At 41.4% G+C, this 18,251-nt stretch overlaps 1 protein-coding gene across 1 annotated transcript in view; it reads right to left on the reverse strand.

The window, feature by feature from the left end:
* PRUNE2 (prune homolog 2 with BCH domain) overlaps positions 1 to 14,801 on the reverse strand; it is a 144,840-nt gene extending 130,039 nt beyond the window's left edge. Inside the window, exon 1 of the mRNA XM_064438313.1 lies at positions 14,686 to 14,801. Coding sequence (XP_064294383.1) covers positions 14,686 to 14,721 — 36 coding nt within the window. The 5' untranslated portion in view covers positions 14,722 to 14,801. The remainder of the gene's footprint in view (positions 1 to 14,685) is intronic.
* Positions 14,802 to 18,251: the final 3,450 nt, after the last annotated feature.

Consider the following 18,251-nt stretch of genomic DNA (forward strand, 5'->3'; position numbering starts at 1 on the left):
AGCCAGGATAGAAGGATTTAGAATGTCATTTCACATCTGGTGTAGCATCCTTGCTTATTTTCCAGTGCAGCAAAACACTAAAAGAAACAACCTCAGAGACAGACAGGATGAACTGTCTGGTTACCTAGCAATGGACGGCACGTTGTAAGGTAGAACAGAAAATGGCAGTTCATAAATTATCATATCATAGCGCCCAATGACAGGACAAGGGGCGATGGGCGCAAGTTGGAACACAGGAAGTTCCACCTAAACATGAGGAAGAACTCCATTCCTGTGAGGGTGCCAGAGCAGTGGCACAGGCTGCCCAGGGAGGTTGTGGAGTCTCCTTCCCTGGAGACATTCAAACCTCACCTGGATGCGTTCCTGTGCCCCCTGCTCTGGGTGTGCTTGCTCAAGCAGGGGGGTTGGACAACATGATCTCTAGAGGTCCCTTCCAACCCCTACCATTCAGTGATATGCCAAAGGCTAATTTACTGTAAACGTTGTTAAAACACTCAAAAGAACCAATCTGTACCTCATTGGCTGGCACAGAAGGAAATGACAAACTGCAATATTACAAGCACTTGTGAAGAACCACAAAGTACTTATAATAGAGCAAGATGAAACTGTTGAAATTTACTGTGCGACTATGCTAATTTCACACACATTGGTATGCATGACCCACTCCTAAAGGCCACATGGCAATATCATAGCTTTGACTACCTAATATCCTACTGGCAGGAAAGGAAAGAGAGCAGAGAGAAAACAGAGGAAAAAGGCAAAAGCAAATAAATCTAATATAAAAATAAAGATCTCTCTCTGTTCCCCTCCTTGGAAGCTACAAAGCTGAGAAGAAAAGGAAGCAGAGTTCACCTGTTTATTGCTGTCTGCACCGAAAGAGAGCATTTTGGTATATAGTGTTCCATTTCAGCACAGTGATACCAGTCTCCTGTTTTTCCCAGTAAATACCCAAACTAATGCTACCAGGACTGAGACTACCCTCTATTTTCACCACTGTAACACACAGAAGAACTTGAATTCCCAAACTAATAGAAAGCCTGAAAGTTTTCTCAAGCAATGGTTTCTGCCACCAGATAGTTTGGTAAAGAGACACATTTAAATTCTTTTATATGGGGACAGATACAGAACACAGAAATAGCATACAAACTGCCTCCATAGCAAGTAAGCCTTGTACTTTAACTTGCTGTATTTCAAGAACCAAGATCTCAGCATTTGCAGTCAAGCAGACTTCATTATTTTCCTATTTACCTAAACTTAATTAAAAATATTTCTTTAGTTCAGTTCATTTTCTCTATCAACTGTAATTTGTGTTTGATTTAGAATCTGTAAATAAATTATCTTTCCAGACCACAAGATTGTAACTGGCCCAATTCTCACACAGTGAACGGGGGCAGAGGGATTTAAGTTGATGGCTGTTCTGGTTTGGTTTCGTTGGTTGATTTTCTAAATGAAGGCTCAACACTTTGATATTCAGACAGGCAATTTGATATTGATGCCAACAACTATTGCTCAAACCTTGCAAAACAGATCAACCAAAAGACTTCAGACCAGCCTTAAAAATCCCTCCTGCACTGTATAAAGCTGCCAGCTGAAAACTGTGCAATGATTCTGAGAGGTGAGAGGTGATTCTGAGAGGTGAACTCAGCTCTCTAAACTGCTAAGAATAGATCACTTATCTCATTTTCACATATAATCTAAAACATGATATGAGTCCACATCCCCGGAGATGAGAGACTAGAACTCCAATCTGCACCACCCTCTCATTCCTGGAATGAATGTTTTAATGTACAGTCATGCCACGAATAAATAAAGTCACTGCCTTTATTTATTCTTCCTAAGACTGCCAATGCTGAAGTTCTAGTGCGCATCAAATTCTCAAGGGAGGGAACAAATTCCAGTAGCAGCACGGAACTGGTTTTGTATGAGTTTATGTAGCTAGCCTCTGAGCATATGCAGAAAGCAAAGAATTGTACAAAGCCATGCCACACTTCTTCCTCTTATAAAAAAAAAACAACTGTTATGTAAAAAATAGCCAGGAAGCATCACTTTAAAGCTGGATGCAGCGCTGCACAGTTTATCTGTTATTAGCTTCTGCAGTTCCATCATATCGCAAAGAGATAAATGCACACATTTCCATGAGGGGTGGCAGAGAGGAAGTACATAATGCCTTACCGCAGACTATGGCTTAGCTATATGATTCGGCCTATAAACCGCTCGCAAATTGAATGAGCAATTCATTTTGAAGAAAAAAAATAATCTGCAATTCAGGTAAACATGAATTGCGGTATTTTTGCTAGTGAAAAAATTACCACAGCTACTATCTCAACTAAGTCAAGAGAAAGGTCATCTAAGTCCATCTTTGCAAAGAGGAGAAATTTTGCTTTCAGCACTAAAGTTATTTCAATTGAATGGGTAATTTCCATCTTTGTACTTGCTGAATTAAAAGACCAAAAATTCAATGTAACACAGCAACAAATCCAAAACCAGAGATGGGCCAGAAGTGAAGCAGTGGTTTTAAAATCATATCTAGTCTTTTACCTTGATAAGGCTATCTACTTCAAACATGTATAAAAAACCACGCAGGAACCTGGCAGGCTAACCTTCCCAAGATTTCATATAGACCTAAATCTCTTAAATGCACAATACACAGTTACATCATGTAAAAATACTTGCCTTTCTGGGTTCAGTGAATGCTCTGGACAGTCTTGAACACATTTATCTGTAAAAACCGAGGTAAACACGTGGACTGTGGACTGCATACATGCGTTGTCAAAAAAAATAGTATACTTTTCCAGCCAGTTAACTTATCACTGCACTCCATCTGACTCAGCTGTAACCCACCCAGGCCTGCAAATGACTTTGAGAGTTAAAACCTTTAAGTAAAAGACAGGCTGCTGAATCAGTCAGCTGATCACTTGCCAATTGTCTATATTTAGGAAAGACTGTCCCTCCAAGTGTTTAAATGTTTACTATGTATCGCTGCTTCACAAAGAGTCAAAAATATTCCAAATGGAGAAATTCTAATTCTCATTTAAAAAAAAAAAAGCTAAATTCAAAAGAACAGTTTCTTTCCTTCCTCCTATTCCGCTGACTGCAGAACAGCATACAAGGTTCACCAAGCACAATATGCCTTACTCTGTCAGCACACAAGCTAGACTATGTCTCCACTTAATTCCACGAGTTATAAAAGCATGGTAGTATCTGAAGAAGAAATTCAGAGGTTTCTTCTTCCCTGCTAACTCATCTTTGCTCAGGATTTTTTAATCACTATTGTAGAAGAGCAAGAAATTATTTATTAAGTGTAATAATTCTTATGCTCTGTATCACAATGTAGCACAATAAAATTAACCATTAGGGAAAAGGTCACTTCAGCATGATGGTCTTGTCACTTAACCAAAGAATGGTTCAGCAGCTAACAGTCAGGCACTGTATACAGAGTCACACAGAAAACTAAACCAGAATAAAAACTGTATCTATTACTAAAAGACATTAACACAACTATTGCTATCAAAATACACCAAAACAAAAATTTCTGAAATAGTATAAAACAGGTAAAGCATATCAGGTATACTGCAAAATCTCACTGCGGTCTAGATGGTAGCTGACGTAAGGAGGCTTAAGACTGATAAACTGAGGCTAGAGGGGAATGTACAAACGCAGGTTATGACTGTGCAAGATGGAACAGGGCCAGTGCATTTGGTCTGTTAGGTCTATTACACATTATTCACTTACTGTCAAATGATACAGTAAACAAGAGAACTATCTGACATCATCCAGACATCACTGTTTTCTGAAATGTTCCTAACCTTTTCACTGTCCGTTCTCTGTCCTTATTGTGCTGCAATCTATTTGTATCTCATTAAAACAAGTGATATCATTCCATTTGTTAAGGATCTTTCTAACTGTTGGTGGCACAGGCTCTCTTCTTTGGAGAAAAGAATATAACAGGAACATTAAGAAGTCATTTAAACTCTGAGCCTGATCTCCCTCAGCACTCCAGGCTGACATATGGGACTTTGGGGCTGCTCTACTCCTGTCCTTTTCACACTAAAATCCCACACCTTCTCCCCACCTCCCTCACATAATATCAGCATACACTCCCACGCAGCATGGACAGAAATGAGCTTTTAATCCCTCTCCTCTTACTGCACTTCTCTCTCACAGCAACATATGGAACATAAATATAGGGATTAACAAAACTATCCCAACCATCACTCCAGCCCATAAAATTGGCATCATGTTCAGTTTAGACACAGACATCATGCCTATTGCAAAGTCCCACAGGTTTTTTTTCCTCTTCAGTCTCTCCCATCTACTCCCAGAGCTAATATTCTGGCTATCATTATGCAATGGTTTAATCACATAAATGTTACTTGGCTTCAGCAGAGGTAACCTGGCAGCTTCAAGAACCATGCTGTGGAAAACAGCATACGGGGCACTAAAGCAAGCTTCTGGCCAACAGAACCTGGTCCTGATGGTTGACTTCAACTACCCAGACATCTGCTGGAAGAACAATATGGCAGCTTGCACATCATCCACCAAGTTTCTGGAATTCGTAGAGGACTGTTTCCTCATACAAACGTTAGATGTGCCAACCAGGAATGAGGCACTGCTGGACTTGCTATTTACAAACCGAGAAAGCCTGCTTTGTAGTATCTCTGTTAGTGATAGCCTTGGCTGCAGTGACCACAATAGTGTGGAGTTCAGGATCCTGCTGAGTGTGCTGAAGGTCAGCTCTAAGACAAGGGTTCTGGATTTTAGAAGAGCAAACTTCAGTTCACTCAGGGCTCATCTGGGAGGGATTTGATGGGAAGCTTCCATGGAAGAAAAAGGACCTAGTGGATGCTGGGGGTTCTTCAAGAACTCTCTCTTGGAAGCACAAAGCCAATTTATCCCCTACAAAGGGAAGTAAGCGGAGCAAGGGGCCCCCTTGGCTCAACCATGAACTGCTGGGTCTACTCAAATCCAAAAAGGAAGCATACCAGAGATGGAGAAGTGGAGGATTATCCGTTGAGAGCTACAAGGGCATTGCCAGAACATGCAGAGATGCAGTAGAAAAGCAAAAGCCCAGCTCGAATTGAAACTGGCTGTAGACATGAAAAATAACAAGAAAGGTTTCTTCAGGTATGTCAACCGTAAGCAGAAAAAGAAGGAAAACATAGGCCCACTGTTAAATGGAAAAGGAGAGTCAGTCACCAATGATGCTGAAAAGGCAGCAGTCCTCAACACCTTCTTCACCTCTGTGTTTACCAGCACTGTCGGGTCCCAGGCTTTGGGAACAAAATTTCCGGTTGATCCAAACACTGACCCACCATCAGTGAAGGAAGAGTTAGTACATGAATTACTACAGGAGCTTGACCCCTACAAATCAATGGACCCTGACGCCATCCACCCGAGGGTGTTGAGAGAGCTGGCTGACATTATCACAAGGCCACTCTCCCTAATCTTCAAGAAGTCGTGGAGAACAGGGGATGTCCCAGAGGACTGGAGGAAGGCAAATATTACCTCTATCTACAAGAAAGGCTCAAGGGAGGATCCAGGTAACCATAGGCCCATCAGCCTTACTTCCATCCCTGGGAAAGTTATGGGACAAATCTTCCTGGGGGCCATCACAAGTCAAACGAAGCACGTGATTGGGAAAAGCCAACATGGCTTCACTAAAAGGCAGATAGTGCTTGACAAACGTGGTGGCCCTCTATGACAAAGTGACTTGCCTGGTTGACATGGGGCGGGCGGTGGACATTGTCTACCTGGACTTCTCCAAGGCCTTTGATACAATCCCCCACAGTCTCCTCCTGGACAAATTAATGCATTATGGCCTAGGCAAGTGTTCTATGCAGTGAGTGGGGAACTGGCTGACAGGCCGCACCCAAAGGGTGGTGGTAAATAGCTCCTTTTCCAAGTGCAACCTGTCACAAGTGGAGTCCCCCAGGGATCGATATTGGGCCAAATGTTATTCAATATCTTCATAAGTGATCTGGATAATGGGATCAAGTGTAGCATGATGAAGTTTGCAGATGACACCAAGTTGAGTGGGGAAGTAGACACTCCAGAAGGGAGAGCTGCTCTGCAGGAGGATCTGGATAGGCTGGAAGAATGGGCTAACAAGAATCTTATGAAGTTCAACAAGGAGAAGCGTAAGATCAAGCACCTGGGAAAACATAATCCGGGAGTGCAGCGCAGACTGGGATCCACCTGGCTGGAGAGCAGCTCTATGGAAAAGGACCTGGGGGTCCTGGTGGACAGGAAGCTCAACATGAGCGAACAGTGTGCTGCTGTGGCCAAGAAGGCCAACAGGATGCTGGGTTGCATCAAAAAGGGCATCACCAGCAGAGATAAAGTAGTCATCATCCCGCTCTACTCAGCGCTTGTCAGGCCACACCTGGAGTACTGTCTACAGTTCCGGTCCCCCCTATACAAAAAGGATGTGGACAGGCTGGAAGGGGTCCAGAGGAGGGCCACCAAGATGATCACAGGACTGGGCAGCCTGTCATATGAGGACAGGCTGGGAGAGCTGGGTTTGCTCAGCTTTAAGAAACGGAGGCTTAGAGGGGATCTCATCACCATGTACCAGTACTTAAGGGGTAGCTACAAAGAAGGTGGAGACTCCCTTTTTACAAGGAGTCACATGGACAGGACAAGGGGGAATGGACACAAGTTGCTCTTGGGGAGATTCCGATTGGACACGAGAGGGAAATTTTCCACGGTGAGGCCAGTCAACCTTTGGAATAATCTCCCCATGGAAGTGGTTGACTCGGCCATGTTGGACACCTTCAAGAGTCGTCTGGACAGGGTGCTGGGCCATCTTGTCTAGACTGTGCTCTTCCTAGAAAGGTTGGACTAGATGATCCCTGAGGTCCCTTCCTACCTGGTATTCTGTGATTCCCCTAGTCTGTGGCTCTGACCCTCCCCTATTGTCTCTGTCCATACAGGCCACTCTCTCTCCTGGCTCTCCTTGCTCCAACACGTTAAATAGAATCCCTAAGCTACATTTTGTAACCTTTTCAAACCTTCCTATGCTTCATCTATCATCTCCTATTCAATTATGAAATGTTAACTTTAATCTCCAGCAGGTCAATAGCAGAGGAATGGAAGAGTAATCAGATCTCGTTTCCTCCTACCCTGTCCCTATGCTTAAATGCATGTTTCTACAGTTCCCCATCTTCTTTTTTCTAACTCCTACTCAAAGCTGCCCTTTGCCAAAATGCCAACAAATAGGTTAGGATATATAAATATAACCACACCTACCTATTACCACCCCACTACTACTTTGGATTCATCTGCTTCCTCCTCTATGTCCTCCAACTTACTTTACAGGCTCCTTAAGACAGGGATTGAACAGAATTTCTATGAAGTATTTGCAAGGCATCTAGCACAACAGGATCCTAGTCAATACCACAGTACCATACTTAAACCGTATGGATAGTGTAGTAAATTGACATATTCTGCACTGAAAAGCCTTTGGAATTTATTTCTGTGTAGAACAATGAACAAAGTATGTCAGGTACACATGCGATGATTCAACACCCAAAAAGTTATTCAAGATAGAATTTGGCTTAATCTTGATTAATCTGATGTACTTCTCCTCCTCCAGTGGAGGATTCACCAAGATGTGCTTTATTCTTCCATTTCCACACTTTTTTTTTTAATGAAAAAGGAGAAAATATCACTGCACCAGAGACTCATGAACAGCAAGATACATAGGATATTATTTTAAAATGTTATTACTGCCCTCCAAAACCAAGACAATCCATGGGGGGAAAGCATTTTTAACTCTCAGCTTCTGCTACATGTTTGTAGTCTGTATAGCTTTAGTGGAAGTGCAAAAGGCTATTAAATCACCCAATATATTTTTCCTTACAACTGTAGGTTGTTTTATAAATTAGTTTTACATACGTTCATCCAATTCAGATTTATTTTAGTTTGCTTTTATTGAGGGGTTTCCTCTCCTTCCTCTGGGAGACTACTGTCCTAGCAAAAAGACCTCATTTTCAGAAAATATTCTCTTGTTATTAACCCTCTGCTGACTGTTTTGCTATTTTTTATAACTACGTACATGAATGAATGATTCCTTCTCCCCATTGCTTTAGTACCCCATAGATCCAGACTGCTCTCATGTCTCAGCTCAGCAGTAATTTAATCAAGTTTTATATTTGCTTGGAAGTCAATTCCTTAAATCATTTTGTTATGATTCTCTGAATTCTTCCTCCCGTTAAGGAATATTTTTGGCTATATAGTACCCAAAACAGAAGGAAGCGTTCCACTTGAAATTGCATAATGATGATGAAAAAGAGACAGTGTAAGTCTACAGGACATAACCCTCCCTAATAAAGATATGTGTGTGTGTGTGTAAACATACAAAGGTCTATTACTGACTTACCATGAGATACAAAGGCTGTATCCCAAAATTGCAGTTTTTAACACTTCCATTACCCTACAAGCATGTCTTATTTGCAGTACAGTGACACTCCCACCTCCATCTTCCAATTTTCATGCTCTCAGATTTTTCTCCTCATATTGAATGTATGTTTGAAATTACTCTTCAATAGAACTTCCAAAAATATTTTTCTAATAATTTCACCTCTGTAAACCCTGTAATATTACTGTATCTTCTCAGCATGGCTCACAACTATTCTTTGTTCAAATATTTATCTCAGAATTTCTGTAGTTCAGTGTTTACTCTTTTGTCCACATTACTCATGAACCCTGACCCTGAAGTTTCTGCTGCAGAGTACCTGGTTTCTTCTGACTGATTTAAGGAACAAAAGGTTAATCAGCTGTAAGACTCTGACTCTGCAATATTTTTAGGTGTACGTAAAACTTATACATGTGAGTTTTGCAACTGAAGTCAATATCATTACTCATACTCTTAATTCTGTACATGCTGTAAGTGCCCTGCTAAATGGAGTCAAGTCCCCTGTGTGCTACTGGATTAATGCAAAGAAGATACATGAGAAGGTAAGACTTGATTCCTTGTCTTAATGCTTGAAAGCTTTTTTACCCCTCTGCTTGGATAAGTTCAGCAATTTCTGGGAAAACATCTTCTGTTTCACTTCTGTAATGTCTTTCACTTCCCATAAAGCCACTTCACTCCAGCTAAATCAAATATTATTTTCAAAGTAACCACTGCTTATCATAGATAACAAAACACCAGATAGGCAAATAAATGGCAATATAAATAAACATGTAAGTGACTCAGCTTGTTTTTGAACTGTGGTCACATAAATCTGCTCAAGTTATGACATTATCACTAACTGTTCTTTGAACTTCTTTGCCTCAGAAACAAGCACAACATTCATTTTTCATATCTACTAAAACAATGCCTTGGAAGGCTTTTTTACTGTTCTCAAGGGCATCTCCGCGGTCATGGGGCTGGCCCTCAGTTTGGACAATGTCAGTCACACAGCCCAGTCTTTATCTGGGCACATCTGTCTAGGGGTATAATTCCCCGTTTGCCCGGTGCATTGTCCTACCAGGTGTAACACTGGTTTAGCATTACAGTCCCTTTTTTTACGGCAGCAAAGGGATTAAAAGAACTTGAGGTTTTAGGGGGTTTGGAGTTTTTTTTTTTCCCCTCAATGCTGTTAACTGCTGAAGATGACACAGCATTTGGAAAGATTATTTCCCTGACTAATCTGCTATTCTGTGCAGAGGGAGGTCTAGCATCTTTCAATAGCTAGTTTGAAGCAGTTTGCTGCAGTATGTGGATATCTCAGTATCATCTGTGCATTAAGCCCTTTCCAGGGCTCATTCTGTCCTCTTTGACTTCCCTGAAGTCAGCAGATGAAGCATTAGGCTCTCCAATAAGCACAGACCTAAGGCCAGGGAAAAAGTACTGGCTGGCAGCCATTGTCTCAGCCTCTCTCAGGGGCAACTCTGTCAGTTCTTTAATTATTTTTTTTTTATTCTTACAGCTGCTTTCTTGATAGACTCCCTTGACTTAACTTTCCACAGTCATTCAGCTTCACTGCAAACAGTCTGAGGCACATGAGATTACCTGAAAAATACCAAACTTGGCTACTCCATGCAGCACACAGTATTTCAAATCAGCAAATTAATAAATAATTTGTGAATGTTTACTTCTCTATTTAATTGCCTTTAACATTTTGATAATAATTCTGATAATCACTCTGAAGTTACACCACTGAAGCCTTAAACTATTTATTTTTCTAATTAAATTATGCAAAATTATGTACTGACTGATCAGTCACTCTTCTCCCACTTGAGAGCTTAACTGAGCCTGAAAGAGTGTAACCCAGAGAGAGACAGACTGAATTGCAACTAAAGATACCAATAACCTAATATACTGGGGAAGAGGCAGCAAGGTTTTGTGAAATATGGCATTTTTGAACGAAATCTTTTAAAGTTCTTTGAATAATTCAACAAGCATGCAGAGGACAAGCTAGTCAATGAACTGTACTTGGGTCTCCAAAAATATTATTGAAAAGTTTCCTAAAGGCTAGTAAAGAAACTAAATTACCAAAGAAAAAGGGAATGCAATCCTCTCATGGCATAATAAAGAACTAAAAGTTAGAAACAAAGGACAGGAACAAATGGTCAGCTTTCACAATGAAGGAAAAATATCTGTGAAGGATTCTCCATGAGGATATGGGCTGGGATATATGCTTTCTTCATATCCGTAAATAATAAATAATATTACTTCCAGTAATATTAGGACACACAGGCAAATAATGAGGTGAAAAAAGCTGCAGACAATACCATGTTATTCAGTAGAGTCAAATCTAAAACTAGCTACAAAAGCTGTAGGAAGGACTCAGGACACTGAAGGACTAGGTATTAAAATTGTAAATGGAAATGAGGGCCAAGAACTTCAGACTAGGGAAAATGTGAGGAAACAACCCCACCTCCATTTCTTAACTATATTTAGGTACCATACACAGTCAGATGGGCTTTAAAATGGGTAAGCAGGAAAAACATCATGCATTCATTTTAGATCATACTCTGAAAGGATCAGAAAATGCTTTCTGACAGTAAAACAGACTAAGTAGGAATAGAATAAGTAGAATGCCAAGAACTCTTAAGAAAATGGAAAAAACTGAAATATTGTTATAATACTGTCAAGTCTTTTATGCACTCATGCCTTAAATATGGCAGGCAGTTCTGGGCTCCACAACTTTCAAATAAAGCTATAAAATCCTCAGGGAGAGGCCACAAGGATGAGCAGAGTGATAGAACAGTGCTTGTGTAAGAAGGGGTAATAGAAAACTTTAACCTGGAAATGTTTGGAAAAAGAGAAGTGGGATATGGTAATACTTAACTGAACACCATGGAAAAAGGGAACAAAAAAATACTCATTCAAGACGTTAAGAACCTTGGAACACCCATTAAAATTGTCAGGCAGATTATTTAGCGTAAACAAACATGGATCTTGCCCCACTCACACAGACCACATGATAAAATAGTAAAACTCACTGTCTGAGGGATTTTTTAGAAGCCAAAGCTTAAGATGATTCAAAAAAACAAACAAATAAAAAAAAAAAACCCACAACACCAAACCACCCCGAACAGTCAAATATATGGAAGATACCTCTAGCTGTGGTTAACATAGTTCAGATACACATTTTGATCTAAGTTTTCAACATCTGATCAGCAGACCTGTATATTCTACTGCTTATAATCCTCCCTCAGCCAAGACAGAACACTGATTTAGAAGGTCCTTTGGTCTCACCCAATCTCACCTATTCTCACATTATTATTAGACTTAGGAAAAACTGGGAAAAAACCCTGTAGGACTGAACCATAAATGCCAAAAAAATGTCAGTACAGCATCCCTCATATTCATCCATGTTTTGCGTTCTAACATTTTTCCCCTTTGGTTTTACATAGATTATATATAAGAATTTTAAAAATCAGTACTGAAAATTACTGAGTATGTTCTTTGACTACATGAAAAGTCACCAAAGCAAAATTAATTGCTCTAAAAAGAAAGAATAGCCTAATGGAAACTTTATTATTAATAGCTAATACACAGAGAATTTTCCTAACAGTCAATGAAGACACATAATACAAGAGTCTTAGAAAACAAAAGTGCACTAGTCCTTTTTATGGTATACTTTGAAGCTAGAATTTGCTCCGTGTGGAAAAACAGCCTCGATTAATACTGCAGCTGGAGCCAGACCCAAATGAATGATGAAGCACTTGCAGTAATAGGTTCTCCTACACAGTCTGGAGCAATTGTTCTTCTGGAGCTATAGTTCACAAGTAAAGAAAATTTTCCTTTACTCATGCTGAGCAGTACTCATGTAGTCAATGCACTGTAATCAGTTTAACCTAACAAGAGTACTTATGGTGTGAAATACTAGCACTGTAAGACTGGCATCATCAGACCTCTGAGATACAACCATAGGGCTTTAGTGTCTTCCACAGATAAGGCTGCAGCAGCACAGCAACACACGGCAGCTTGTTAGTTTTGAACCCGTACCCAGGCAGGTTTACCTTGTGTCAGCGGCAAACCGAGCATAGCCCCTTCTTTGCCCTTAACTCAGTCCATGGCTACCTTGTATCAGCAGAGGAAGATTCCCCACAAAAGGATTTACCAAACAGGAAGTAAAGCACATCATTAGCCTTCTGCAAATCTTCAATTAATCTAAGCTACCTTCTTCAGGCTACTGCAGTACAAAGCAAACTGGGAAATCGAAGTCAACCTACAAGATTTATAAATCGGTTCTGAGCTGAGCATGCTAGTGCTCAGATGCTTCTTCCCCAGACATGCTCAGCTGACATGATCATGCAGTGACACAACCCAGTCAGAAAGAGAACTCCCCCTGCAACCCTCCTCCTGTAGAGACCTGCTCCAAAACACGCATTTTTCTCCCACAGTTTAGAAGACGCAAAGAGAAGTCTGCACTTTGAAAACCCACATTGCAGGAATAAAAAGGGCTACTGTTCAGTTGCTGTGCTCCCTGTTCCATCTAAATTAAAGAAATAATACTACCCAGCATCCATGGGCTTCTTCATATTATAGTTTTCCACACACCTCCTTTCTGATTATCAACAGCTGTTCAGAAAGATTAATGCAGTATTTGCTTTTAGTAGTAAAATCAAGTTGTTCACTGCTTGCCATTTACTAATAGTGCAGAGGGGACTGCTATCATAACATAATTAATGTCTATTAATAGGATCACCTTTGATGTACTTGAACAGGAAACTTGTCAAAACCACATCTCCAGTTCAAATGTTGCAATATACAAAACGCTGATGTGAAAATGTATTAAGTACTTGTAACTGCACTATGCAGTATTTTTCAACAGGGCTACCAAAGTTTAGACTGTTTACGTGAAAACGTAAGGGAAACACTTCACAAACTCCTGAAAATACACAGTAAAACAACTTAGCTGGCATGTGACCAAGATGACACACCTCATGTTTACCCTTAACATTTGCCAACACAGTTAAGTATTAAAGGGGCCACCGAGGGATTCATTTTCTTTCCTATTTTGCCAGTCCTCAAAAAAATGCCTTCATCCTTTGACTTCCACCATACGCATGACAACAAAAGATGGTATAACAACCCCTCCTTTACAAGTCAGTACATAAAGACAATGATGGCCATCAGAGAAAGACGATCTTGGTTTTATGACTGCTCACTCTCTAGAGATGAATAACAGGTCTGTGAAACTGGGCAGGCACTACACTTCTCGTAATCAGCAATGAAGTTTACATCTACAGCCACTCTCCGAAGGGTGGGGACTGGACCCTGCAAGCACATAAGCCCCGAGTGCCCAAAAACACAGGGCAAAGCTAGCAGCCATGGGATTTTGGTTTTTTTACTAACCCATTATTAGTCCTATACTTCTTAGAACTGGCATTGCTAGCAGGAGTGCAGGCTGCCCACGAAAGGTAACAACTATAAAACCAAGTTTTGCATAGAAAATCAAACCTCACGATTGGAAACAAGTTGGCCTAGGGCCATCCCAGTCTCAAAAACATCCTGTTTTTGCACTGCACGTAAGAGGGAAAAAAAGCATACACTTTTTGGACCAGATGATCAGTCACTGTAAACAAAATAAATGCACTGCAGTTTCAGCACAACCCTACCAACAGAGCACTCTGAGAACGGGACCTACATCTCGGCGATTCCTAACACATTAACTACCTATGCCAGTCAAGACACAATTATGGAGCTGGCCCCTTGATCACCTTTTCATATTCCTCAGTTATTTTAAGTCTTACTTGTCCAAACTTATCCTCTGCTCTTAGTGACGTTTAGACCACAAAAATGACAGTTTTTCTATGCCTTCTGATATTCTCCCCATTCAACTATGCAACTTGATGCGTCTGGAAGTCTCTACAAACGTGCAAATAATCCCAAAACGGCACGCCGCCACCCCCCGCACGCCGCCGGCCAAGCGCGGGTTGGTACATTCGTAAAGCAGAGCATTATTCAGCAATACCGAGAGGGCAGCAAGGCGTGAGGAGAAAACGCACCCTCGAAACATGACCCAGCCCATGCAAAAGGCCACAAGCCCCGTCCCCTCTCTCCCCCCTGCCCGCCCCGCGGAGCAACGCTGAGGACCAGAGCGCTGCTGAAGCACTCCGAGAAGTTTTCGGGAGCACCCGTGGGTGCCGCGCCGGGGGCTGGGGGGTGAAGGACGAGGACGATGACCTGCAAGTTGGGCGAAGTTTTGCGCCCGCTGCTCGCCGCTGCCCCCCGCCGTGACTCACCAGCTTGGACTGGGCGCGCTGCAGGAACTCCTCCATGGCGCCGGCGGGCAGGACCGCCGCGCCGCAGCCCCACGCTCGCCCCGCGCTGCCGCTCCGGAGCGCGGCCCCACGCCCGCCCAGCCCAGCCCAGCCACGCCCAGCCACGCCACGCCACGCCACGCCACGCCACGCCACGCCACGCCCCGCCCCGCCTCGCCACGCCACGCCCGCCGCGGGCGGTGACGTCAGGCCGCGCCGCAGGGCCGGTGCGGAGCCCCGCGGAGGGTGGGTGAGGCCCGTGGAGCGAGCAGCCTCCTCCCGTGCAGCAGGGCCCCGGCTGCCGGCGGCCTGCGCGGTCTGTCGCACCCCACAAGCCGCGATTTGTTCTGTTTCAGCAATGTATGACGAAGTAAAGAGCACTCTGATACCCACCGCAGGGTCTCAAAGCCACAGGTGCTGCTGTGGGTCCTTAGGCAGGGATCCCTCAATTTTCCATTTTACAGATGGCAAAACTCAACAATGGAACGCTCGAGGGCATCGGAGTTGGAGGCAGTGATTTTGGGATCTCCTTACTGCGGTGGCACAAGGCCTGGAGGGAACCTAGCCCACGCAGTCTAGGCTCCGGAAGCCCTGCCTTCTGCGTCAAGCCTCGCGTCCTTTCCAACTGTAGTGCCCACAGTCACATTTCATTTATATTCAGCCTAACAACTCACAAAGAAGCCTCCTATGATAGCATCCACTTTATAGAAAAATAAAGTGAATTGTGGAAGAGCTGGAGTCTTCTTCTACAGGACTGTGGAAGACACTGGAAGGCCATGTGATGAGTGTGGAGTACACCAGGAAGTAAACCACAGGATTCATAGCTTCTCCAGTGTTCTCACACCATTCATATTCACTGGTGTGTTTCCTCTGCCCACTGTAAATAACTAACTTGAGTAGTACAGGTTTATTATTCCAATCAAGTTGTGCCTCACTGAGGAGCTAGCAATGGCTAATTATTAATAAACTCAGTGCTATGAGATCTGGGACTTTTTTCTCTTCTGTATTATTTTACAGCTCGTTGAAGATATCACTGTAAAAGCTGAAAGCTGTTGCTTCCTCATTAACAAACTTTTTCTTACGAGTGTAATTCACTGTCATCTGATTTGTTAATTCTTTCATGATATCTTGCAGATCCTATTACTGAGTTGTCTGTCACGATCAATCTGCTCTGCCTCATCATATGTTCCTGTACCAATGTGGTCTGGGGACCAGGAAGAAAAAAGCTAATCTGTATCATAACCATTTAAAACTGAAAGGTAAATCTTCATTAAAATATTTGAGTGGACTGATGCACCATGCAAATGACATGAAGGAAACTATTGTAAATGACAATGTTCTACAGAAAAAAAAAATTGAATTCTACATTTACTGGAACATTTCTACTGAAACACATCCGTATATTTCAGACCTCTACCTGAATTTGGGTTTTCCCATTATTCTGTAGGAAAGTAGGTCTCTCGAAGATTTCAAGTTTTACACGACATGTTCTCATACTTGTAACTTAAAACTGAAATGGAAGTGTTACAATACAGGAATTGCTATGTAATTTGAGATGCAGAGTTGAGGTCTACTAAAAATGTTTTGCCAAGTAAGAAATCAATATGATCTTGTAAAAAATGGAGGAAAGTATATATTTCCCTTCAGCAAAGTCTGCAAAATAAGGTAAAATAAAAAAATCCAGCTTGCTACACCAGCTAACCCGAAGTTCAGGAAACTGATGCTTAAAGAGGTTATTTTTGCTGCATATGTGTTAAAAAAAATATGATGTCAGAAGGCAGACCCTGGACAGCAAATAGTTGGGAAATAATGAGCTGAATTTGCTAAACAGGCAGCAAAGTTGTGCTCTTACGCCTCATACCAGTAAGCACGCTTACTCCCATATACTGTAAATACAGTTTTTTGACTAATTCTTTGTACAACCAATGAATAGGTCTTTGTACGCTGTTACGGGCAGAGTCAGTAAATATACCCTTATGCTGTAGTATCTGAGTGATATCTCAGCGATAGAAGAACCCTGTGGATTCTTTGTGTTCCACATGCTGGCAATCCAGAGATGGCTGCAGTACAGCTGTGTTGAAAACAAAACAGAATGTGCCTGAGCTCCCTGAAAATATTTGTAAAAGATATCTTTTGAAACTGTTTATGAAACAACTTGTTTGCCTCCATAATTACTGTATTAGTTACATATTGTATAATTAATTAGTCTCATCCTCTTGTGCAAAACCACGGACAGACAACTCGTCTCTGCATAATATTTTATAGAAATTCCTTAGCCTGATTCTCATCTTTTCTACCCCACTTGCGGCCACTAAATTACTTCTGCTTTACTGAACCTTAAATCAGAGATTAATCAGGACCCAGACTGGGGTTTCTATTCATCTTTTTGAAGTAGCTAAACAAAACCAATTCACAGTCATCCAGAAGCTCTTCCTAAGGGGTTCTTCCCTTGGTGTGTGTAACACAATTCCTTATGAAATCAGTGGGAATCGTGTATGTGTCCCAAAGTGAGAATTTACTCCATATCACATTTATGGAATTGAATTATTAAAAAATAAACTTGTTGAGTAATGCTGAATTTTTGCTGTATCATAAGCACATTTGCAGTACCTCTTGTCATACTGAAGAGATTTAGCCTGTGAACTGTGGGTTCTGCTTTGTACATTTTTGTGGTTTTGAAAATGTGAATACAAATAATGTCCTTCTGAAAAGAGTGTGGTTTGGAAGTGCATGTTTCTCTATTCACATGGCAAAGGAAAAGTTCATTTTTTAAATTTCAGCCATTATTAAAGCATGCAGGAATATGTAATGACCTTGCTGTATCATTTTTCTGTGTCCTAAAAAAACCTATAGCTCCGGTGATTATGAGTATGCCTTACACTACAGGATCTTCTAAAACTCTCCTCTGGTCTTCACTGTGATCATGCAGGGAAAAGTAATTTGCATCATATACAAAGTATCCTAGTAAAATATTATATCCTAGTACATACTATGCAATACCAATACAGGGTTTTGTGATCTTCCATAGTTTCAGTGGTTCGTATCTATTTTATTTATTCTCCAGAGAAACAGCTGAGAATATCTTATTCCATATAATGGAGAGGCAAAACCAGGGATCACCCATGTCTCAGAAAAACTCAGATCTGAACTCTGTAGCTCATCTTTACAATTTAGCAAGGAATTTGAAGAGCTGTCATGATACAGCTACACAATCATTTAGCATTTCTATCAGTAGTGTTTATGAGAAACACTTCAACAGTATATTAATAATCATTCTCATGACAAATAAGGCTGAGGTTCCCATTGCAAGAGTTGCTGTACTACCACAGTAGGAATAAATAGTTTCTGCCCCATGGAATTAAAATGTTACATAATCGCTTCAATAAAAGAAGAAAAAATATAACCAACCAGTAGATAGCTGCAAGCTATCGTAAGAGGATATTATTAAAGAATTTGAAAGGAAAAAAGATGATTTACCAAATTATTGAAGGAATAATTCTCCAGACAACCACCCAAAGAAAGAAAGACTAAAACTGCAGGTAGTAGCA

The sequence above is a fragment of the Phalacrocorax carbo genome, chromosome Z (genome assembly GCF_963921805.1).
Source record: "Phalacrocorax carbo chromosome Z, bPhaCar2.1, whole genome shotgun sequence".
Lineage (NCBI taxonomy): Eukaryota > Metazoa > Chordata > Aves > Suliformes > Phalacrocoracidae > Phalacrocorax > Phalacrocorax carbo.